General features: G+C 35.3%; 1 protein-coding gene across 4 annotated transcripts in view; it reads right to left on the bottom strand.

Moving 5' to 3' along the window:
• Nucleotides 1-26,777, bottom strand: part of Lmpt (four and a half LIM domains protein limpet) — a 934,906-nt gene that overhangs the window by 294,064 nt on the left and 614,065 nt on the right. For all 4 annotated transcript variants that reach the window (XM_081759226.1, XM_081759223.1, XM_081759224.1 and 1 more), the window contains 2 exons: nt 18,579-18,812; nt 15,844-16,059 (listed from right to left, as the gene is read on the bottom strand). In XM_081759226.1, the coding sequence (XP_081615352.1) occupies nt 15,844-16,059; nt 18,579-18,812 (450 nt within the window). The remainder of the gene's footprint in view (nt 1-15,843; nt 16,060-18,578; nt 18,813-26,777) is intronic.

The following is a 26,777-nucleotide window of genomic DNA, read 5'->3' as shown; positions in this document are numbered from 1 at the left end:
ATTCGCCCTGATTACATGAAGCAAATACAGCTCGTAACTGGCTATAGAACACTCACCTCTGAAACGCAAGCATGAAAACTTAATTTGAGTGTACAATACACCTCATGTGCAGTTTTCGACAAAATCGACAAAAAAAAAAAAAAAAAGTTAATTTGTAAACCTGAAAATTCATGTTATATGAGAACCACACCACCAATATGCAAGATGATATTTAAGAATATATTCATATCCAGCTCTTCATTATGACATTTGGAAGATCACATTACGTAGTATTGTTAATGAATTATATAGCCCAAAATTATGATTAACACTTCTTTTAAAAAGAAAAGTTTTATTATTCTGTTTAAGTAAAATAATACCCGAAGTTGATACACATGTCAATCGATAGATCAGATCGAGTTGAACGAAACTGCATGCCTGACTGATTTTTCATGCGCACTTTTCGAGAAAATCGAAGAAAATTAATTTTTTACGGCACTACATACACAAGTATGTCTTTCGGTGCCAATAATGATTGATAGTTTTCTTTATTCTTTTGCAACAGACTATTTATTTATAATTATAATTTTGTACATATTATATATATATATATATATATATATATATATATATATATATATATATATACCAGGTATATCAGATTAAATAAATTGAGGCTTTCTTTTCCTAGTGGTGACATCATACTAACAATGAAACATATACAGTACTTCTAAGAGTTATGTACTTAGTACTTATATTTTAAAACTAAAAAACAATACATATTCAAATAGGTACTGATGAGCACATTTTTAAAAAAAAAATCTTGATTTTTAATATCTCTATCTTAGAGCCGAAAAAAAATAAAGTTCTGATGTAACTCATATTAATGAAAATAACAATATGATACCGGGGTACGCACCAGTAAAAAATAATACGAATTATGTACTGACAATAGGTTTATAGGATTTAGCTTCAGGTGTCGCAGTCTCATACGATAATTGGTGTAAATATTTAGTTCCTAGTTGCTAGAAGGAACTCGTGTTTATAGAAACAGTCATCTACGTATTATATTACGTTGAAAGATTACTTGTGAGAGAAGCATCACATCAAATCATGTAAGTTTCGTACCACATTATATAATGTATGTAAATTCTAGTTAAAATCCAAACTTATGTAATCGTTTCCTGAGTATTTTCTCAACTTATAAATCGCTGTAATAGTGTAAAACAACTCAATGCTCATCTTTTGCCGATAGTTAATTGTAACATTTTGTATTTTCTAACAAGTTAAATTTAATAAACAAAAATGTGTTTAATGCCAATAAAGTTGTTTTACTTAACTTCCATTGAAATAAATCCATAAATAAATAAAATAATCCTTGACAAGTTAATTCTAAACTTTGATAAGTAAAAATACTGTCACATCTTCTTAATCAGACACAGATTCACTATTGTCTCTCTATCATCTAACAAATCGTCAGACATAGCTAATATGTTATTTTACACTAAACATATCATCGCTAAGAGATAGAAACAATACCTCCCAAATTAGTGTACAAGTGCGTTTATATAAGGGTTCCATCCCAGTATTCACTTGACTATACCGAGTAGAAAACATGGAAAAACATACTCAAAATGTTACTTTTGTGGATTCGAACACCGGATCTCCCGTTTACGAAGCGTATGACAAACATAGGATGAACATTTCTTTGGATCCTTTCCTTTTCTTGATATTTTTCGTTACATCAATTATCATAATCCGGAGGGATTCAAAATCTGTTTTTAATCAAATATTTACGCATAATATATATATATATATATATATATATATATATATATATATATATATATGTGTGTGTGTGTGTGTGTGTGTGTGTGTGTGTACAGGGTGGCCCAAAAGTAGGTATACAGTCCCATAGTGATCAACTCAGTGCTTTATATATAATTTCTTATTGTTATCCATCAGGCAGACTTAGTTTCTTTATTATTTGTTGTTAATGAGTTTTTACTTTTTTGCGGTCAGGGGGCAAAAATTGTCGACTGACATATTGATAAGTATGATAGTTTTACGTTTTTCATGAGTATATTTTTAAAACACTGGTTAAAATGTAACTGGTTTCTTCCTAACCGGAACTAGCTCAAACTCAAAAATATTGTCCCAACTTCTTCATCACCCTTCAACCTGTACACCAGTGATGCGACCCTGTACATAGATGAGTATATGAATATTAAACTACAATTACCCCTGTGGATTACTTTAAATTGTGCTGTTTCGTTCTTTATTGCAACAGCGCATTACGAAATCCTACAAAATTTCGCAGGTTATTCCGATTCACTATAACGCATAGAAATATTTGATCTTCCAAAGCTAATGACAATTACACAACAAAATGAAAAAAAAAAAGCTTAACCCATTATTATATATATATATATATATATATATAAACACACAAATAATAAAAAAAGAAGAAAACAGTATAATAGTGACAGAAACATGTGGTGTGGGACCCCAGCCAACTTGGCATAAAAGGGATCCTATTTATTGCGAGGATAGAATTCATCTTGTAATACGATTACTATGACTAAACTCTCACGGAATTTCAATTTTGAAACTATATCTTTCATTTGAATTTATATAATTACAATGCCCTCATGCCTTTTCTCACACTTAATATCCTGACTGACTTATTACGAGTTTAAGTTCCTGTTTAGAACCGAAGCTATCGAGAAAGGACTATACTACTTTCAAGTGGGTCTCGAGTCATAACGCGGATTTCTATCTGAGGTTCACTTTCCTCACAGTCTAAAAGGTATCGAGCATTTTGTGCACGAGATGGCGTTAGTGTCCCAAATAGCCGGGTATATCAATCGCAGAATGTCAGGCTTAACGTCACAATACAGCTGGAAGTTGAAGCTAGTAGATGTGCGAAACGTGTTGGAATGCTTAGAATTATGCATAAGGTGTTGCGCCGTGAAGATAAGTGAACTTGCCGCGAAGCTACGGTACACTTTACAATTTTACTGTGATAAAAGTGCAAATGCTACGAAAGATCGTAAAGACAGATCTGTACTGTATATGGGCCAGATGTGCTATCTAAAGTAACATCCGAATCCGAAATAGGATTTTCGTTCTGGAAACTTTGATGTTCAAGATACTCCTCGCAGTAGGCGATCAATCACAGCAAAAGAGAATTATATTCTGGCAAAAGTCGAGCGAAATCAGCATGTAAGCATTCATGACATTGTCAATGATCTGACATCCACCAGTAAACACCGACTCAGTGGTTTCAGTGTGAAACCACAGTTTTAATTCTTTTCTCCGTGCAGTTTACTGGATTTTGAAGGAAACCATCTTTTAGTATGAATTTTGCAAGGCATTTAGGGACAGGAGTTTAAATTATTTCCAGGATTTTCATTCGTGCTAAAACTGTTTAGCCAATTAACGTTCAGAATGTGTTGTTTTCTTTCTCTTCATAAATTCATACTTTGGGAAGCACAGGGTTAAATCATTTAGAGAGAGCTGGCTACGAAAAGCAGCTCGATATTTGAAGTTGGGGAAATCTGACTCAAAAAAAAATTACCCGATCAAATTTCTAACTGTGAATCTCTGGTGAAACGTAATGAACTCAGGCTATTTCTGAAGCGGTTGATCACGAATGATGGAAAGTGGATAACCTACAACAAGAGTCTGCAAAAAATATCACAATTGAAGCGAGAAGATCCATAGTCTGTGGCAAAGCTCTGGAAGGTTATGCTGTGTGTTTGGTGCGATTAGAAAAGAACCGTACATCACGAATAGCCACCGCCGGGCAGAACGATTTGTTTATTTGAAAGATTACACTTCTGCAATGGTCTTACGCAAATTTCATCAGTATCTGATGATAGTCTTTAGAAGTAAACCATGAAACTCCTCAACGGCTGACAATGTCAGTACCATAAGTATGTATATGTCCACGTAGAATACCACAATATGTAGGATGATTTGTAAACATTTCGTAGTTGACCGAGTTGATAGGTTAGTTCCTACCTAAACTACTGAGATAACAAAAAAAGTAGAAGTAAAAAAAAGTAACAGTGTCACACTTCGTGAAGAAGTTTGATTGAAAGTCGTTTAGTTTTGTTTTAGTGTTGTACTCCACGGATATATTAGTATTTTGCATCCTGAGCATTATATTAACCAGCTAATCTCAAAAGTACTGCGAGTAGTCTATCAAGCAAGGATGATATCTATAATTATGCCCTATAGGCATACATGGGAAATTATTTTTTATTGCCTATATCTTGGGATCAACTAGATGGATCACCACTATCAACGAACTTCGATTTCTAAATTTGACCCTCTATATTCTGGGCAAAATCGATGGTGGTCCATCAAGTATATATTGAGATTTTTGTGTTTCCCGGACAAACACACAGACAGTTTTGGTAAACCAAAATCCTCAATAAAAACTTTTTTTTTACGGAAATTCACTAAAAAGCAGAAAAAAAATTAAAAACGCACAAAAGTAGGCAAATTCACCCATCCTAATTCAGTAAGTACCTATTTAATTTAATTTATTATAAAACAAAATACTTATTTAACTTAATTTACAATAAAACAATTACTTTACGAACCTACGCACTTAAATACCTATTTAAGTAATTAGTTTTATGTCAGTACAAATAAGTTCAATAGAGGAAAGAAACATAATATCTTCAATATATATACATGTATATATATTAAAAAACTGTTATAATGAAAATTTCAAATGAAACAGTAAATATCTATTCTTCGGTACTTTGTTCCCATGACGTTCGGCAGGTAATACTAAATCTTCTGCTTTCAAAGGCTCCAACCTGTCATGTTATGTCATTGTCTTGACGTACGGTACAGCATTCATGCCGGGGTTTTTTTTTTTCATATAAATTTATTGACTGTGAGCTGTCTCTCCATACTCCTTGCTCAGTTGCTACATAAATTGATGCACCAATGATGTCTGTTTTTACTCCTAACCTCCCTTCTTCGCAATTACAGAAGAAAGACTTCTTCTAGCTCTTTACTAGTGGGTAACGTTCCCATTATAGCCGACACGTTCCCACGTTGAATGGCTATGCTTATGCGTTGAATCAGGAAACTTTTTGCTCGATTATCTCCTGATTTAATTGATAGACGGTGGCCGATTTCTTTTATAAATTTGAGGCCTCCTTCTTCACAAGAACCGCTAGACTCAATTGCTATTGCGACAAAGCAATAGTTATCGAGTAGATTGCTATATTTATTCCTTTTTTCTTTCGCTCTTCGAGCAGCTACGAGTCCAGCTTGTACTGAGGCATATTGTAGGTTGGAGGGGGCATAGGTGTCTGAACATTTAAGTAATTATATTCTATCTACCTTTTTTCTTTAAAAAAAAAAACGATTTTATTTGTTACAATAACAATACGGACATTATTTCTTCTACCTATATAAAATGATTGATTATGTTTTATTGCTACTATAAAAAATTTAAATCTATGACGAAGCAAACAAATTAATGCCTAATGTAAAACTATAGTTTCAAATGTAATTTTATGAGGGATTAATTTAGGCTACTTGGCCTGGCTTCTATCAATTTTATATGGGTAGATATAATATATTATAGGTACTTATGTAGGTAAGTTGTATGTCACAGCCTTACAATAAATTAAATAAAATAATAACATTAATTTATATTTTTTTCAGCTCAATAAATTTTATCGATTGGCATGTTTCATCTTTGGATTATTTTTACCCCTTAAACGTTAATAATATTGCGTTTCTACTTACTATCTGTATCTAAGCAATTATTTTTATTATTATCACAAATGTATAAACCACATAAAACTAATTAATAGATTTAAAACTACTGCATACTTATTAATCATTGCCCTAAAAGAAACTACCAGAACAAACTTTACATTTAGCGCACTCATCTAGATTCAAGTCACAACTCTGCCAAACAGTCGTACGCTCTTGCCATCTATCGAGCAATACGTGAACTTCGAGCAAAATCTGAATCACGAACAACCTGCTCTAAAGTGATCATGCACCTACACAGTAAACGCTACGAAACTTTTTCAGTTGCCCTTGCCTTTCACCTTTTCGGTTGTTTATACGCTATTGTTAGCTGCATATCTGGAGAAGAGCGCAAGAAGGAAATCCCCATCTTCATGTTTTTGAAATGAAATTATACAAAAATGAAAAACGACTTATAGGTCCGTATGCAGAGTCGTTTCCAGCGTTGTATTAGGAGTTTGACTAACGTATAATGCTAACTTCCGTATTCAGAAACACATTAGTGAAATTAACAACGATTTATATAGAAAAAAAGCTAGCCTCGACTTTCCCGCAGGTTGTTTAAACATATTAAGAGAAATCTTGGTAAAAGAGATCTATTTTCTCTTACATATATATATTGATTTCTCCAAATACGTTAAGACAACCCTACGGAAAAGTTGGGGATGGCCTTTTCCGAAATAAATCGTTGTTAACTTTATTAATGTGTATCTACTAAACATATAAGTTAGCATCACGTTAGTCAAACTCCTAAACGCTGAAAAGACTCTGCATAGGGCCCTTAGTTTTGATTTTAGTTCTCCTCCCAGGTCAAACTATGATTCTGCCCCAGAAGTAAGCATTCTACTACCCACAGTAAGAAGTTGATATGATAACGGTTGAAAATTATTCGGGAGGGAAAAAAAAAAAAAAGAGAGAGACAATGACGGTGTCACGTAAGAAAATGGCATTGAAGTAGAACAGTACAAACTCTATATTCTTTAGCCGTTAGCTTCTCATGCTAATAAAAGAAATACCGGTAAGTCACTTATGAGTATGCTCTATTGAATTATTGTTTGTTGTTTGAAGTGAAGCGTTCCTTTTCAAAACCGAAGCTATATGAGACGTAGAACTATTGTTTTAAGATGGAATCCGAACCACCATAATGCATTATTCCCACGGGGAATCGAACCCGGGACCTCCTGCACCAAAGGCACATGTGCTAACCATTAGATGAGCAGGGAGGGCTCTATCGAACCATTTAGATAAACAAGCACTCAGCTGTGTTGTTATACACATAAGCATAGGCAAAGATAGGTACTCTAAGCTGTGGGAGAAGCAAACCATACACTTATACACTTTTATTCTTTTATTCTGTCTTTTCTTGCTTACGAGGGGTCGACATTTTTGATGATTTGCTTCCATCTTGCTCAGTCCTAAACATCCTTCTTTATTAACTCCCTGCGAGAAAGACACACGGGGAAGAAAGAAACAGTTACAACGTCAATTTTTGTACAGAATATTCCTTTACCATAAATGGGACAAAAATGAGGGACGTAAAGAGTAGTTCAAAATCTTCTAGAGCAGTGCTATTCAACCTTTTTAAATCATGTATCCCTAGACACAGTTCGACACCCTATTGTGTATCCCTGAAGCTGTTTAAAAGAAATAAAATCGAAATGAACTTATTAAACTTAATACACATCTTCTGTTGATTAAAAAGGAGGACAAGCAGAGACTCAACAAAAGGACAATCAGTGTGCCAATGAAAAGACTATTTACAAGGGGTTAAACAGCACATCTGAAAAAAAAAAACTAACATGGGAAATTTCAAAGTTTTCTTCAACTATGATCATTCAATTTACATACCCCGAGAAACACCTTCGCGTACCCCCAGTGGAACGCGTACCCCCGGTTGAATAGCACTGTTCTAGAGCAATGGTTCTGAACCTAATTCCTATCACGACCCCCATTTTATCACATCCTCTTGTCAGCAACCCTCATGTAATAAGCTTGTGTGGGATTTTAATATACCTATTGCGGAGATCTCGCGATATCCATCTATTTCTATAATAGTAGAATCAATTTCTTATATATAGGTTAGTGGATTTCCCTAAAAGTGAATCGATTAAAACCGGTAAGTCCTTGCAACTGGTTTTCTGGAACCTGTGCGAAAGTGTTTTTTCTTCCATGTAGGGATGCACGCGAGACGCGAGAAGTCTTGTCTCGTCTCGCGTCTCGTCTCGCATTTGCGAGACGAGATGCGAGACGAGACTGAAAATTTTATGCGAGACGCGAGACGAGACTAAACCATGCGAGACGAGACGCGAGACGAGACTCGGTTAAGTCTCGCACGAGAAGTCTCGCGAGACTTCTCGCAGTCTCGCAACATTTATAAATTACATTTAATTGTATATTTAGTGATTTTACATTTATTGAGTTTTCTAAGTTGAGCGTTAATGTCTCCAGGAACAAAAAAGTGATTGGGGCAATAGACATTTTATGAGATTTATTATTATTCAAGGTTGATTTTCAGAATTAAAGCCTTCTTTAGTTTCTAAACATCATTAAAAAAGAAAAGCTTTGTAAATTGGAAATTTATTACAGCATCGATTTAGGACTTTATTTTGCGACACAAACACATACACGCAGGCGCGCACGAATACATGAACAACTGTTTTTGGTCTGAAAAGCCAATAAGACTCCCTATTGCTGCGAAATGTGATATTTCTGTTGTTTCTCGCTTTTTCACATTACTGCTAACGATTAATGTTGGGGGATGGCGGGGAAATTCCCTCTCGTTAAAGTTTATCCCCGGTCCGGCTCGCAGAAACAACATGATATTTTTACATGGAATAAGTATTTTCTTTCTATATATTTATCAAAAACATCCCCTTCTAGTTCTGAAGTTTAATTCAAATACTGGTTTGGTAGGATGGCCCTATAGGTTTGGTGGGAGATGGTAGGAATGGCCCAATATATGTCAGTCATTTTATTTTCTGCAGCACCATATAAGTTGAAAGCGAAAGTTGATAAAATGCGATAATGCAACATTGCTACAAGCGCGAATGAATCAAAAGAATTGGGTCGTATTGTGTTGTGAGGAGTTCTTTTGTTATCTACAAGCGCTTTTGGTGGTATAAAACATCTTTATAATGGAAAATCACCCTTCAAGGAAACGACCAAAACGTGTAAATGTTGATAGTGGCGACGATATTTTAGAAGAGCCAAATGGGGACCCAGTTGAAAGTGAAACGGATTCAGGTACTGTTTCTGCAAGTTCGAGTCTTGAATCACCCAAAACAGCAGGGCGTAAAAGTAAGTTCCAGGATTACTTTGAAATTGCGACGAATGCTGAGTTGGCTATTTGTAAATTATGTAAGCCTAAGAAGGTAGAATTGAAAATGCATTCTCGTAATATAACGGGGCTGAAGAAACACTTGCAAAATATTCACAAGAAAGAGTACACGATTCTCTACCCCGATAGCGACAAAGATCAGAAGAGTAGCTACAGGAAGGAGGATATAACAATATATTTCCCTCAGAAGAAGGAAACTAAGGTAAGTGCATAGCATACTTGACAGTGTCTAAAGTGTTGAAAATTAATTATCACTATTCCCCGCGGCACTCCGGTTGCGAGCCATTGATATAATTGTTATTAGCATTTTGGGGATCCTATGATATAATTTGTACCATACGGGTGTTTCATGGTACATTGCGTTATAACTCTTCTATTTGAGCTTATTCGTCCGGTTTTTTTTTTTTTTTTTTTTGTTTTGTTTTTCAAGTCCAGAGGCATTGTAGAAGACCTTACGTATGGTTTCACACCTTCCTGCCTCCAGAAATAGGAGGTGATGACGTCATAATTTTAAAAATATATACTTTCCCTTATTAAGCCTATGTTCATTATTTTTTGGCGGGCTTATTTTTTCACGTAGAAGATTGAAATTTTGCACAAACATTCAGTCCACCGAGTTGTATTTACCAGATTTTTTTCCGATTTCTGCGTTAAAACAGGGGGAATCCAGAGGGGCAAAGGGTTGAAAAAAGGGATATTATTACCCCAAAAATCCCGTTTTTCGGGATTTTCCCGCCTCACATACATGATGGAGACACGTGAGTCATACCGTCTGAAAGGCAGTTCCATTCTGAAGAGAATGACGGTCGGATTATTATCCTAGGGTAATTAGGGATGTCTCAGAGAATTTTTAGGGGAAAATGGGACATGGTCGGTATATATTTTTTTTTTGGCGGGCTTACTTTTGCACCTAGAAGATTGAAATTGTGCATAAACATTCAGCCCACCTAGTAGTATTTATAAGATGTTTTTCAGATCTCTGCGTTAAAACAGAGGGGATCCAGAGGGGAAAATAGTTGAAAAAAAGGGATATTTAGACCCCAAAATCCCGTTTTTCGGGATTTTCTCTCCTCACATACATGATGGAGACACGTGAGTCATACCGTCTGAAAGGCAGTTCCATTCTGAAGAGAATGACGGTCGAATTATTATCCTAGGGTAATTAGGGATGTCTCAAGGAATTTTTATCAAAATATACTTCTGTATAGGGAAAAATGGGACATGGTCGGTATATTTTTTGCGGGCTTATTTTTGCACGGAGAAGATTGAAATTCTGCACAAACATTCAGTACACCGAGTAGTATTTACCAGATTTTTTTCGATTTCTGTGTTAAAACAGGAGGGTCCAGAGGGGCAAAAGTTGAAAAAAAGGATATTTAGACCAAAAAATCCCTTTCTTCGGGATTTTCACGCCTTACATACATGATGGAGACACGTGAGTCATACCGTCTGAAAGGCAGTTCTATTCTGAAGAGAATGATGGGCGAAACATGACCCTAGGGTAATTAGGGATGTCTCAGGAATTTTTTTCCCTGAGATCATGGTGTTTTGCGGTAATTTGGGGCATTGTGGGGATTCTTGATAAAATTTCTCCCGCCCTTACTATTCAAGATAGAAACTTGAAATATGGTACACACATTTAGTCTACCAAGTACTATTTATCAGATTTTTTTGAGATCTCTACGTTCACACAGGGCTGCTCCAGAGGGGCCCAAAATTTGAAAAAAAAATCCCTCAAAATTTTCCCTTTGACATCACTTTTCCCTCTCCTGGTATATGGTATAGGCAAGCAAGTGATACCATTTGAAAGCCAGCTCCATTCTGAAGAGAATGAGGTATGAACCATGATCCTAGGATAAATAGTGACGATGCAGTAGCTGCTTGACTGAAAGTCTAAAAAATAGCCCAAAAAGCCAGGATCTGGATAATTATGTTGTATATCAGTTATTTAGGTTAGTATTTTAGTATATGTTATCCACAAGTCCGTTGACACAAGTAATGTTATTCCTTGGTGGCTGGTGTAAAGGGAGATAGGCGGCAATAGATGGCAGCACTGTTCTCCTACACAAGTAACGTATTTTTATATTTTCTCTGCTGCTTCCACAAATTTAATGCTAGAGAGTTTAAACTTTCTGAAAAGAAAGTTCAAAACTATTCCAAGGGAACAATCCGTGTCGTTTTGGATATTGTGACGTTAGAGCATTCCTCGGACTAGAAGCAGGCAAAGACAAGACTGAAATCCGGCTAAATAAAGACGAAGAAATTTACATATAGATATAGTAAGAGGATCCGGGTTTGGTTCAATGAGTTCAGATAAACATATAAGGAAACGTTATATTTTTTATATCCTAATTACATTGGCGACTTGTTTTTCGGGGCAAAAATGTGCCCGCATGGCATACTGGAAAATATTGCTGGAGACCTCTAAGCTGGAAAACAATGTTGGATCCAGCAACAATTTATGCTGGTTTTGCAGTAAATTATGCTATTAATTTGACGAAAATTAATGGTCCAGCAATCAAATTCCAGCACAACTTTTCTTTTAATTTGGTGCGGAGGGGATACAAGTTCGGATACCATGAACTCTAGGTTCCGTCTCCTTAGGATGTTAGAACATTCATCCCATGGAAAGCAATGGCAAATCACCATGGATTCACCTTGCTAATGGACTTTTAGGTCAAATACCTGCCTTCGGATAGAATATCACATCATCATTCATTAACACCCATAGAATAACACATTGCAAAATTTTGACCCAGAATATATGCGAGACTGCGAGACCATGCGAGAAAGTCTCGCGCGAGACGCGAGACGAGACTTAAAATTTTATGCGAGACGAGACTTCACATTTGCGAGACGAGACGAGACGCAAGACGAGACCAACATTTGAGGCTGCGAGACGAGACGAGACTTTTCCATTTCTCGTCTCGTCTCGTCTCGCGTGCATCCCTACTTCGATGGTAAGCACTAAAACAACGACAAGAAATCCCCCATCAGTTGAAAATGATTTGATAATGTGCATCACGAAGATTTAACCGGACATTGCCGCACTAGCGAAATCACACCATTCTCAGGTATATCATTAGCTTTGAATTTTAATTGTATTTCAATATGTAAGTTTTGTTGCATTTGTATTTTTCTGGTGTTTCAATATGCAGTTCTCTCATTAGTTTCATATCGTACCTCTTTCATTGAAATTTATTTTTAAACAAATCTGCACCTGTTAAAAATGTTTAGTATGGCCTATTTTTTGTTGATCTTAACAGAATGTACAAAAAAAACAAAAAAAAAACATGCCTATCAGAACAAAATTCAAAATAATATTTATAAATATTAGATTCTAATTATATTTATCCCTTCCGCTTATCTTCGCATCCGCCTAAGGGTGTGACCCCGGGTTAAGAAACGCTGCTCTAGATTCTCTTACGAGTTTCAGAAGTTAGGGAATGGAACTCGACGTAGAAAGTCCTGTTAAAAACTGCACTCATGTTTTGAGTTTTCGAAAATTCTACTCCTAAAAGAAAAGAGGCAATTTCTATAATATTTAAATTTTTGATTCTTTATTCAAAAAAATACCAAATGTGAGCCTTCGTTTAAGTTAGAAACATGAAATTTAAAAAATAAAATATTAACTAAAAACAAGTGCGAACGGTTTCACGGGTTTCTAAAATTGGTTTCCTAAAAGGGAACAATGTCTACAACATTCAAATTTCTGTTTCTTCATTTAGAAAGTATTCTTTCAGGGATTAATTTAGGTTGCAGGTCTGAAATTCGGTATACATACTTAATTAACAGGAAAGGAATACATGTTTTTGTGTTTATGAAAATTCTGTTTCTAAAGGGGTACAGGGAACACTTTTATAATATTCAAATTTCCAATTGTATATTCAGAAAAGGCACAATGTAAGAACTCGCTTAGATTGGACCTGTAAAATTCAACATTTAAGTACTTCATTTAAAATATGTGAAAAAGATTTTCTGTTTTAGAAGAATACACTTCTAAAAGGATAAGAGGCCAATTTGTATAATATTCCGATTTTCTAGTCGTATAATGCAGAATTTTAAGATTTGCTCAAGTTGTAGATGTGAAATTTAGTATAAAAATATTATTAGAGACGAGTGAACGCTATTTCAGTGTTTCCGAAAAGTTCGCTTCTAAAGAGGAAAAAAATGGCAATCTCAACAGTGTTCAAATCTCATATCATGTTTATCGAACATTCTTGCAATGAGAGAAACGGACACTTCTACTAGCTCTTACTCCAGCGTCTTCGGTGATCAAAAGAACTGGCGCTGTCCTGCTTTATCATTGGTCTGCGATCTGCCCCTTCGTGCCGAATTACAATTATTTCTGGTTTATTGGACCGTTTTCTCTTAATTAACGTATCTCTCCAATTGACACACGACGCTAGATCAAAACCAGAAAATATCTAAGTTCGCACGGGGAACCTGACCCGAGACTACACTACTGAAGGCACTGGCGCTAATCATTGGGTTAAGCGGAAGACTGCAATAGCAACATTAAGGAGTTATTAATAAAATATTAAGAAAATCGCCTCAGACGTTTCTAAGAAAATCTCACTAAAACTCACCCCAACTCTAAACTACCTTAATTTGCTTGCAAAGTTGCTTTATAGAAACGTTTACTTTCATCTTTTCCATATCCACTTTCAAACCGATTTTGTTGCTCTTCAAACTTTCATATTTGTTAATTCCTCTGTTGAACCTGTTCAGAATATTTTAGTCTGCAATCATGTAAGTTCTGTTTGAAATGATGTGGTCACTTTTTAGTTGTCCTTCGACTTCGGTCTCGCCATATCCATGTTTATGGAACATTTCCTCGAGCGAATTCATAACGTAAACCTTTTTTAGCTTCTGCAAGATCTATTGAAAAATTTGTACGTTTGTCTCGTTCGCCATATCAAATTTATTTTTGGTTTTACGTTTATCTTTTTTTTTTCTTTTTGGTCCTATTCTGGACTTGAAGTCCCTATGATATTATTTAGGTGATTATTTTCTGTTACTAAACCTTCTTAATTTCTTGCACTCCTTCTGAATGGCGTGTTATGAGAGCTTGAAAAGGATGTCTGATATCTGACAAGAAGAAGATGCTAAGAATCAGTTGAAGACATGTAAAACCGGCGGAATCTGCCACCAAATATCTTTACCTACCTCCCAGTTGTGCAGACTGGAATTTTCCATTAGTCCTACATGGTGAAACACACAGGTTTAACTAATGATAGGAGGGCGAACAGGAAGTGCCATCACCAACAAGCTTGGCCAGCATTATGATATTTTTCAAATAGCTAGAAACTTCTTTCACCAATCATGACAGATAAGTCAAGAAAATCGAATTTGACTGGGCAAGGCAACGTTGAGAATTGCATGCAGACAAGAGTGCTAAGAATACTTAATGTTGCACACTACGTTGCTATTTAAAACTGACAATTACTATGTATAATGCAAAATTTCTGTCGTCGTAAACTAGACAGCTGAAAAAGATCAACTGGGACATCATCGGATTAAGCGAAATAAGAAGGAAAGGAGATAGAAGGAGGAATAGGAACTAGCTGACACGAAGTACGTTCACTTTTCCTATTACAAAGAATCAGAATATGGCACGACTGGTGGTGTTGGATTTCTTATAAGCGAAAAACTGAAAAACAGTATATCACCCGGTCTCGGTTGCTCTGCATTGAGAGCAATCTCACCATTACATCTGGGAGGTTCAACATGTCGAGGCCACTTCTAACGCCGTATTTCAGCATGGCAATGTTCGACCACATTTACCCTGAAAAGTACAAGCCTTCTTCGAAGAGCGATGGATACCGCTGTTTGCCAGACCTGCATGGTCGCTTGATATATAGCCAATAGAACATATATGGAATATCTTTTACCTTATTGATCACAGTCCTCCAGCGGAGAAGTGCCGATGTCTTGTGGACTCGCACACAAACAGTGTGACAGCTACACACAACTGCGTAAGAACATATCCAACATCTGCTTGTTTCGATGTCATTATGTATAGAAGCCCTGATCGCTGCATATGAATTTATTAAGGCTAGATGTGTAGTACAATTTAGGAATTATTATCAATTCTGAATAGTCATTATATAACGAATCTGTGACAGAGGTGCCCAGAAGTGGGTTTTAGGGTACAGATTGCGCCCATGAGGTAATTTGGAAAGACTATAATATTATTATTAAAGATGATACAATCAAACTGAGAGTGGTAAATCTAGAGTGAGAAAGGATAGTTGGGGGAAGATGGCTTAATTTGGGGAGAGTATGATGAATTTTGGGGGGACACAACAGTAAATTTTGGAGGTAACAATGGTAAATTTGGGAGACTGCTCCAAAACCTTGGGGTGGGAGCTTCCACTCCACATCCACATGTGTATTCCTTCGTGTTGCAATTTTCAGGAACAACAGTATATATATATATATATATATATATATATATATATATATATATATATATATATATATATATATATATATATATATATCATGGGATATCTTTTGTTCCAATATCCATGGTATTTAAAAAAAGGACATTCCTAAGACATTTGTCTACCCACTTCATTCAGAGATATCTGTAGAAATTACAATACATTTGGTACACTTTAACTGCTGTTAAATGATCCGTTAACCAAGGAATGGCAAATTTGAACAGAAAGAAATACTGTACACTATATAAAAATAATTATCAGCAATAAACCAATGGAACATGTACTCACCTCATCGCAGGCGGCGCAGCGAGGCTTCAACTGCTCGGCGTAGTGCCTTTCACAGTATAGTTGGTCATCATGTACGCAGTAGGTCAAATCAACTAAAAGTTCTTCACATGTGGAACAAATGAAGCACGCTGGATGCCACATTACACGATCCCCGAATTTAGGGGCCACTACTCCCACTTCTCCGGGGGATATCATTCTATGGCACTGCGGACACTCCTACAATTAAAAAAATAAATAAACTATATGTAGAAGTAACTTTTGAAAATATACATATTAGCAGATTTAACATAAAATCACGGACGGTGTACTATTTAAATTACTTTCAGTTTAATAGGCGCTATTAACCAATAGATGGCAGCACGTTTTACCTATCTTTCCAATGTATTTTGTATGGAGTGAAAATCTTCGAAATAATTCAATAAAATTAGAGATTAATATTTAATCTTTGTCCAGAAACAAATTGAATTATTAATCAGGGAATAATTTGTGCAGATTTTTGATATTTTGTTTGTGAACAATTTTATTATTGAAAGCATGTTTCGAAAGAATGAAAATAAATGTTCTCAACAATGAATAAACTGCAGATTTTGGATATTTTGTTATTTTTATTTGTGAAGAGAGTTATTATTATTGAAAGCATGTTTCTACAGAGTGAAAGTAAATGTTCTCAACAATGAATAAACTGTGCTTACGACAGTAAAGAAGGTCATGAGAAACTACTTATTTATAAACGAAGTACGTATCATCTATGATGGTAGTTGAAGCGGTCAGCATTCTATGTATGGAATATGAGGTATGGATAGCACTATTAAATTTACTGTTACCCGTGAATATTTTAACGAATTGAATCCATAAACGAACTCGACCGTGGTAACTGTGCTTAGTTATCAACTGCAAAATACACAATTCATAAATTCGCTATCGTTCAAGAGTTGTGTTAAGCAACTGACGAACGTTCGAACATTATAATCTTATACTTGTATGATCCCAATAAAATAAAACAAAGATTGCACGAATTATTACCTGATTAATAATTCAATTTTGGAGGGTAAATACTGAATAGAGATCTCTTGAATTTGATTGAAATATTTTGAATATTTTCACTCCATACAAAATAGTGCGGAAAGACAGGGAAAATGTACTGCTATTTGTTGGCGATAATCGAGACTTTACACCTACCTTAGCATAAAGTTCTTAACATACAACAAAACACATTTGCATCCTTTTCTCTCTCTGCAAAAACAATGTTAGCTGATCTTAATTTAAAACGAAATTACACACAATATTCAGGAAGTCGATAAAACATTACAAATATAATGGAAGTCCCTCAACGGCCGTCCCTCAATATCCGTAGGCACCCTTATCACACGGAAATTTTTTTCTGCCGTCAAAAATATCTGTATTATTTCGGGTCAGAACCTTTTGCGGACATGGAGCCTTATTGCATAACGGTTTGCCTCAACGTAACTCAAACTCTGCGTTTTAGTTTTGCAAAAATAGGCATAAAAGTTACAACTGATTTTTGCATGTTTTGCATTGCGTCATGTTCTGCAATATTTGCGAAGCCTAGTACGGAATAAGGACCAAGGACAGTCTTCTTTTTCTTACAACGTTTCAGTAATCTCTTCATAAAAAGAATTACTTAAAAGTGTATTAGCACAGAAAATACTTTTTGTAATTTGAAAATAAATCTATGATACAGTACGGTAGACGAAAAAGCTTTTCTCCCACAAAATGTCTTTGTCTTAAGTCAATGATCTACTAGTGAACCACCACACACAACAGCTGCAACCTGAACTGCATTCTTCTCCCTCCTATCCACAATTCTGGCGGAAATTTTAGAAAACTTTCAAGGAGTACAATCGGAAAACTAATCGGATGGGCGAGAGTTTTATATGGAGCCTCTATCCTATCTTGTCAAATTCACTCCTGTTTTCCTTGGGAATTGAATCTTCAAAAGTAAAACAACAAACGTAACTAATTGTATGATAAAATTTCAACGAGAACTTCTTCTCCCTTTCCTCTCTTCAGAAAATTCTCTCAATAATTGGGACACTGAACACAATATTTTGATATTAGCTTATATACATATATTTACATTTAGAACAAATGTGCTCATATTTACTGTATACTGCGTACAGTTATCACATGAGTTGTGATTAATACTTTTTAAATGTGTGTATAACCTCTCTGTGACGAACGTTTCTCATTTACGGGAAAATACCCATATCCCATCGGTGTTCGTTATTCAGAGGCTTAGTTATATCTGTATTTTCATCACGGATCATATACATGTGCTTAAAATGAAAGATGCACTATGTTGTTATATATTTAAACAAAATTATGTGCATCGTTGTAGATAATGTAAGAACGCAATGAATTAACGTTAATACTAGGGGAAAGATTGAGACCCACATCGGAACAATATGTACGGACAACAAATGAAAACTCACAATTTTGAAACAATTTCGTGATTGGGTGGAGAAGGTTCTTTTTGGTGGAATTTGGTGGTCATAGATTTCAAGTTTGGAGTCCCAAAAGGTGTACTGACTTGAAAACATTGTTTCAGAAACCCTCCTACAAGATTCTGATTTGGTGGATCACCAAATTTCCGAGGCCTGCTAATTACTTCTGTGCGAACGATTGCTCGAGATCCTAAATCGGGGAGTGGCAGAACCCGTACACACATCCTGATATATGCCTAGTTCCTAACGTATGATAATAGAAATACTTACCGCTGTATAAGTGGCATTGTCCTTGACGTAGGCAATGTCGAGGGCAATCTCGTTGCGGGCATTAATGAAATCTTCGTAGGAAGCATGGTGCTGCGATTCGACGTGTTTGCAATAGGCAAGGGCTAAGTCTTGTTTTGGTAGCTGAAGCATCAGCTGCTTATCACGATATTTCTCCCCCGATGAACCCAGCAGAGGAACCTTACCAGGATGTAAATGTCGGAAGTACTCCTCGATCTGAAAATAATAATAAGAAGAAATAATATTTAATATATATAACAAACTATCTTGTTTAAATACTCTAGAGAAAAAAATATAGGTTACACTCAAAAAAAAAGAAAGGTTAGGTTAATAGTAAACAAGAAAAAGGTGGACAGTAACCAAGTTAGTTTGTCAATATATGAACAACAAAGTCGTGTGTCCCGGCAACCAAGCGAAAAAGGTTAACGAGAGAAGGTGATCGCAACCTGTGTTACAGGCTAATATTGCTAGGTTACAGTGTAATAATTCACAGGGGTACGCTAACAGATCACGCAGTTACCATTACCAATCATAGCCTGTAATTGGTAACCTAGCTAGGATGTGAGAAGAACTGAGTACTCGGTTAATGAAGAGGTTCCATGAACTTTCTAACCGCGTATTTTGATTAACATAACGTATTTTTAAGTAGTTACAATAATTTGTATTATTTTTTCAATTGCATCTCTGATCAAAAGTGTTATATTAAAATAGATAACAACTGCCTAAGTTTATTGTTCAGTTTGTAACTGCTACTGGTTCTTAATAAATATTACTTGAGCCCCAATATCTATAACAGAACATTAGAACGTAAATATTATTTTATTTATACCTTCGTTTAATATTCCTATTACAAACCATTAACTTCTTGGATATCAATTCTTCAGAGAACTTACTAATCTTTTACTTAACAACCTCTCTTATTTATATTTTTAATTTCAGTAACTAAGGAGCACTACTAATCTTTACAATGAGCACTACTAATCTTTACAATACAATTTTTTCTTCTTCTTTACAAAATATGCTCCGTTGTCGCACCTCTGATCGCCTTTCTAATACTGGTACAGGTAAATAATAGTACAACAGTACAACCCTAGTACAACCCTATACAACATATCGTTGTATCTGGCGCCACGAACATGAATTTCGTTTATTTATTAACAATAAATGAAAAGAATCCTGGACCGTACAAGAATACACATTTTGATCAGCCCTTGTATATACATAGAATTACATTTTACATCAGTATCATAAATTAATCACATAATTAAGCATATTCTTTGGCCTTACATTATAATATAAATAACAAGGTGCATCAACAGAAAATAACTATAATAATACGGTCCACAATTATTTTTAGATTCACTAGGATATTTCTACCATAATGTGCATAGTTTAATTCATGAAGTTAAATATAATTGCACTGTATTAAATATAAATATGTTCTCTAATAGAATTGATCCAGATGTAAACACGGAATAAACATTCTACGTGAATATACATATAGAACGCATAAAGGGCTTAATGAGTAATTATAGTGTTGTGAACACAATAAAACAATATAGCATACTTTAACATTGAAGAAAATAATTGTTACACTAGAAAAATAGTTGAAGATAAAATAACATGAAGAAAAATACAATAAATAAGTTATATAATTATGAAATACGACGTTTATCTCTTTTTGAGATTGAGTTCCCTCTATTATACATTATTTATATTAATTTTACTTATGATCTCAGGAGGAACTACATTTTTAACTAAGTCCATTCATATCTTTCTAGTATTTTCGGTAGGTTGCCAAAATAATAAACTGAATAAAGAACACATTAACCATAGACATAAGCGAAGTCGATCTAAAACACATCTGTCGGACGCCTTTTTAATGGTTCAAGTTATTCGTTCAAAGGGCGCAATTAAGGAACATTGTATTCCGCATTCTTGAGTAAAATCGGATCGATTGTATGTATACACAGGATTTGGATTTCTGTTATTATAATTGCTACCACCTATGAATCGATTTTGTGCATAATCACGATAATTGTTGTTACTTCGATTATAATTTCGGTGATTATTTCTGAAATTCCTATTATTATTATTTCTTCCATTAGGTTGAGTTGAATTACCGGTACTATTTAGATTACACGCTCGTTCATTAAAACGACGATTGCCATTTCCTTGTGTGTTGGAGCTATTTCCATTCTGTACACTTATATTGCGAATATGAGCATAATTAATAGGATTGCGGCTAACATTACCCTGACCTCTGCTGGGATTTTTATTGTTTTTCTGCATCAAATATTGACTCTCGAAGTTCTGCACTAACATGACCATATGACTGAAATTGACACACTGTGCAGACATTAACATTTGTTGCAATCTGAACGGCAATAGGATGCGAATCGAAGCAATTATGCGCGATTCGGGATGTTTAGGATTTAGAGCTTTTAATTCGTTGTATGTCGATACTACAAATTCCGTAACATTTTTGTGGCTTCGTGGATCGAAAACTTTGGTACGTAATAAAGCATCCCTATTAGCAAGCATAAAGTCGTTTTCATAATTAGACAGAAGGGCAGCTTTAAAATCTGAATAAGCTTGTAGGTTTTCTCGAATGGCTTTGAACCACGTTAAGCATGGAGGTTGTAGGACGTGTGGAAGTATCTTCAAGAATTTTGATTCTTTGATTCCTATCAAGTCGCATTCGTCCTCGAACTTCTCGATAAATACCCGTGCAGGAATATCATCAGGTCCACCGCTAAATTTGGTCAATGATTTTACCTCGCTAAATCGCAAAGGTTTGTCATTATTATGTGATTTTGAATATTTACCGTAACATTTTGACTTCCTACAGGATGAATATTTCTTTCTTCTTCCAACATCAGTACTTCCTTCACTATATCCCGAAGACTCACTATCCTCCATAACTCGATGAGATGTTACTGGTTCTGGTTCCTTAAAAGGAGACTGATTTCTATACCCACCGTCATGAGAGATTACTGGTTCTAATCCATTATATGCAGCCTGATTTCTATGCCCATTGCGGGACTGATGTCTATGTCCACCATCGTGCTCTGCCTTAGTAGAATGGTACCACTCTTGCAAACAATTCATATCCTCTCGAATTTCTCGGATGTGGAAGGCGTGTTCGTTAATTACCGATTCCATAGCTTTAACCACATCCTGCATCTCAGTGTAATTTTGGGATACTCGTTCTATTCTTTGGTCGTACTGCTTAACTCTCGTGGAAATCTGTTCCTCCAATTGACCTTCTATTTTACATTGTAATTGATCCATTTTATCTTGCAGTTGTTCCTCACTTTTATGTTGCAATTGCTTTAAGGAGTCCTCCAATTGTTGATGGGTTACATTCTGAAATTCCTCAAACTGCTGTTGAGTAACTATTTTTTGTTGGAATTCTTCCAATTGCTGATGGGTTACATTCTGAGATACCTCAAACTGCTGTTGAGTAACCATTTTTTGTTGGAATTCCTCCAATTGCTGACGGGTTACATTCTGAAATTCCTGCAATTGCTGATGGGTTACTTTCTGAGATTCCTCAAACTGTTGTTGAGTAACCATTTTTTGTTGAAGTTGGTTCATTTGGCATGATATCTGCTTTAAAAGATCTGTCACGGTATCAGGAGCATGACTACCACTTTGCATAGGTCGGTCTTGGATTTCTTCAGTTTCCGACATACCTCGGTTTATTCGTTTACCACTTCTTAGTATAGTGACATAAATATTGGGCTCAATTGTGCTCGTTGTTACTCTACTTCAGAACGATACACAAACTCCCGGTATGAAGGCACCATTTAATTATGTAACTGCTACTGGTTCTTAATAAATAAATGCTTGAGCCCCAATATCTATAACAGAACATTAGAACGTAAATATTATTTTATTTATACCTTCGTTTAATATTCCTATTACAAACCATTAACTTCTTGGATATCAATTCTTCAGAGAACTTACTAATCTTTTACTTAACAACCTCTCTTATTTATATTTTTAATTTCAGTAACTAAGGAGCACTACTAATCTTTACAATACAATTTTTTCTTCTTCTTTACAAAATATGCTCCGTTGTCGCACCTCTGATCGCCTTTCTAATACTGGTACAGGTAAATAATAGTACAACAGTACAACCCTAGTACAACCCTATACAACATATCGTTGTAAGTTGTACTTATGTAATACCTTTGTAAGCCGCCCATATCAGAAGTATCCAGAAACTAACAGTGAGAATTTGCTTGGGTGTTACTCTTTCCTATAGACAAAGCTGCAAAAAGGTTTTTGGTATTTGTACTGTAAAACTACGTACAACGTATTAAGTTTCCTGTAAATATCACGAAATAATTGTTACTAGTGTACGAATTATTTGACAGCAGTTGTACGGTTAGTAGTACTACCATCTAGTGTGATTATTTGTACTAAAAAGAGGTTTCTCAAAGTTATTTTCATTTAAATGTCAGAAAATGCATAAACTTATGTAAATAAACTTCCCTTCACATTACTCTATTAATTCATGTAGAATACATATTTTAATAACTGTTTTCCTATTCCTCCAGATGTATTCACAATTGTTAAAACTTTTCGTTCTTAAAATTGCAAATCGCGATATTGCTGTTTGTGCTTCTAGTAATGCAGTGTTATTAGTAAACAAGTTCTAGAGGGTTAAATTTACCTTGTGTGAAAATCGGTTGATAACAACAAAGTGTTGTAAATTAAATTAACTTTCTTGAACTGGTTACCTTCTTCCAACCTCTTGATAGGTTAATAACAACCAAACACTGAATTGTATATACGCATTTTCCAGTAACTTTTTTCGATTGATTAACTGTGACATCGGGTTTTTTTTTTTTTTTTTTTTTTTTTGTCTCAGAAGGGTTGTTGCAAATTATTAACTGGTTCTAGCAGCCAAATTGTCCATTAACCTTCACTAGGGTTCGCTTATTTTTCTCAGTGTAATTATCAGTGTTAAAAAATCCTTCTCTTAAAAAAATAATCGTTAAACACAGAAGAGCTACTGCATTCAAGAAAAGTGCTACTAGTAGCTAATCTTGCCCACGAGACAAGACGAATAGAGGTCTGCAAGGTCTCGGGTCTACAAAGCATGTATCACTTCGGGTCTAACTTTGTAAATAGACTGTTCAACGATATTTATTGGACCGTTCATTCTGGAAAACTTTCAAGGCAAAATTGAAAAATTAAAACTCAAATTCTGTAAATAAAAACACAATTATGCTTTAATTATCTAGTTTCTGGAATTCGGGCTTATTTCGGGTTCATTTGATTACCATACGAGCTCGGGCCGCGCTCGGGCCTAAATACTAAAACATATTTCGGACTCGGATCGGGCCTCACATTATAAATTCACGGGGGGGCGGGCCGGGCCCGGGCTAAAAATTCCCGCCTGTGCAGACCTCTAAAGACGAGACAGCCCCAAATCTCGTTTCGTGGGCAACACTACCAGCACCATAAACTTAGTGGGCACATCTTTCGTAAAGTGGGCACCTTGACCCGACTACGATAGATCCCATCGTTTTGGAGCTATGGACCTTTAAAGTTCATTTCTTTTTTTCATGTTTTCGGCAGCCTATAACTCCGAAAGGAAGCATTTGTGCACCCAGGATGGTCTATACTTTGTGTCTTATCTTCGTGTCAGGAATCACCTCCCAAATTTTGTCGGTGTTGTTTTGAAACACCCTGTATAGATTAGTGTTGAACGAAAAAAATGTCCAATGATGAGGTATATACACAAATCAATAGAAGTTATTGAGCTGAACAAAATTATATGCGTCAGTGTAAAACCTCATGTGTAGTTTTGTAAACCTAAATATAGATGTCAGAGAACCATGCCACTTAGTAAGGTAAAACTTATTCTCATACTCTCATCAAACTCTTCATTATGATACTATAGTGCTGCTAAAATGTCTTGAGCCGTGGCAAAAATGCGAACTACAGCTCACAACCACGACACACTTACGCGTTGATCCAATAAGGATTCAGCTGTTACTAAGCGAGAGAGCCTTAGCGAAAGGGAGTGGAATTCCTTCAGCCGATAACAGCGCTTTGAACAGACGACTAAGTGTCAAGTCAATGTGATATATCTATAACTCGATGACAATACACAATACGGTTAATGAGATATAGTCTAAAATTGTACTTAATTCTTAACTTTTAATTTCTGTTTAACTAAAATACTGTCCACAGAGAAGACGTGTAATATATATCAGTCGATAGATCACAAAAAAATTGACGAAAATAACGTGCTTGTTGGTAAATTCTCATGTGTAGTTTTCGAGTAAACCGAAAAAAGAGTGCAGCTAAAAAGTATGTCGTTCATTGTCAATAGTAATTGATTTTGCTCGAAAGTATTTTTATTTCTGATCGCAACATAAAAATGCAATGAGAAAGATGTGCCATCATTGGCACTTTTTTAAGCCACCGTAAAGTTATCAATGCACAGACTCCCCAAACATTTAGATATTTTAAATGCCACTAAAAGGATTCAGAGGCTAGATATTTTATTCTTACATCTTTCCTAATCATTTTCACAATTAACATTTTATAGTATACAGACTTTTATATAAACCTTCTGATAACGTTGTTTTATAAAATTCTGGAAAAGAAATTCCGTAAATTATCTAGCAGCTGTCTTCCTAATATATCTGTATTGACATGGCTTTAAGTATAGCAAAGCAGCAGCAAGGTGTCTGCGGAGAACAAACCTTACGAAATGAAATGAAATTAAATCTGTCAGTTTGACATCCCACGATTATGTCCTGTGGACTAAGGGAGACGGATGATTACGGCAAGTGAATGAATGATAAGAATCGGTGGAATGAGAATATGGGAGGAAACGGGAGTACCCGAGAAGGCCCACGGACATGATCTTGTGAACACTTACTTGGTCAGGAATCGAACCAGGGACCTCACGCACTAGAGGTAAGCGTTCTAGCACAGAGCCGCTGTACCCCTCAACAAACCTTACGAATAAACTATTGATATCATATTATATCCTGCATACCTTCCACTATTAAGATCACCATGGGTGTCTCTGGCGGGGGGACGAATCCCCCCAATATTTTCGTACGAAATATTCAATATTTTATTCTAATTTAATTTATTTACTAACGACATAGTAGCATATAAATAATAATAATTATATTTATTTGGAATATAATATTCAGACTATGAAACAATTATAACCGAGTTCTTGATATGTCTCGGGGTGTCTGTGAAGGTAAGATCAAAGGTAATAAATTGAATCGAAGATAATACAGAGGTTGGGCTAGGTTACAGTCTTGGTTGAGAATTATTAGTACTAGATGACACAGTAGTAATTTATTATGTACGATAGATCAAGTTTCTGTAAAATACAGTATACGAAAACTTATATTGAAGTCCATATTTCTTGGAAGGAGTTTCAAAGCTCCAATGGGGACCGTTACTAAAAGAAGATTAAGAACCATTGGATTACAACATTATGTTAATGTATGCCTAATATTTTTACCCTCCTTCGAGTAATAGTTCTTCAGGATAATATTTGGAAACTCATGAATGCAATGCAATGGGTTCATGAGTTAGGTGTCTTTTTTTTCTCAATCACTTATAGCACGAGGAAATTTTGTTGCTGTACTTGAATCTAATCTGAAGATCCAATAGGCAATGTCACTAGAATAAAACCACTTTGTCCTACAAGATGGTTATACAGAGGTGACCAGATTCGAGAAATTCTAGATAAATATGATGTTATACTAGAAACTCTGCATAGTATTTCTGAAACCGAAAAACAGCTTACAACAGATCCAGGTTTTCTATTCCATTTTGAAACTGGCATAACACTGTTGGGTTTATTGCTTGGACAGAAAATAATTGGCATACTCAAACTTCTGAAGTCATCATTTCAAAGTTGCAAATAAACTGTAACAGGCTTGATTAAAAGTGTTGAAATTGTTTCAGGAAATATTCAGAACCTACACAACGAAGAAAGTTTTGACAAGATAATGCAAGAAGCTAGTGAGAAGGTAGAAAAATATAATTTGAACCCCTTTTCATTGCCAAGAATGAAGAGAGTACCAAGGAAGTACACAGGACAGGTAGAAGATTGGGATCCTGAAGATGTCAATGCGTGTTATAGGGGAAAATTTTATGCCATCGTTGATGTTGCTCTGAAAG

Source organism: Thermobia domestica, chromosome 5, assembly GCF_964235325.1.
Source record: "Thermobia domestica chromosome 5, izTheDome1.hap1.1, whole genome shotgun sequence".
Taxonomy (NCBI): domain Eukaryota; kingdom Metazoa; phylum Arthropoda; class Insecta; order Zygentoma; family Lepismatidae; genus Thermobia; species Thermobia domestica.
This window is presented reverse-complemented; position numbering and strand designations above follow the sequence as displayed.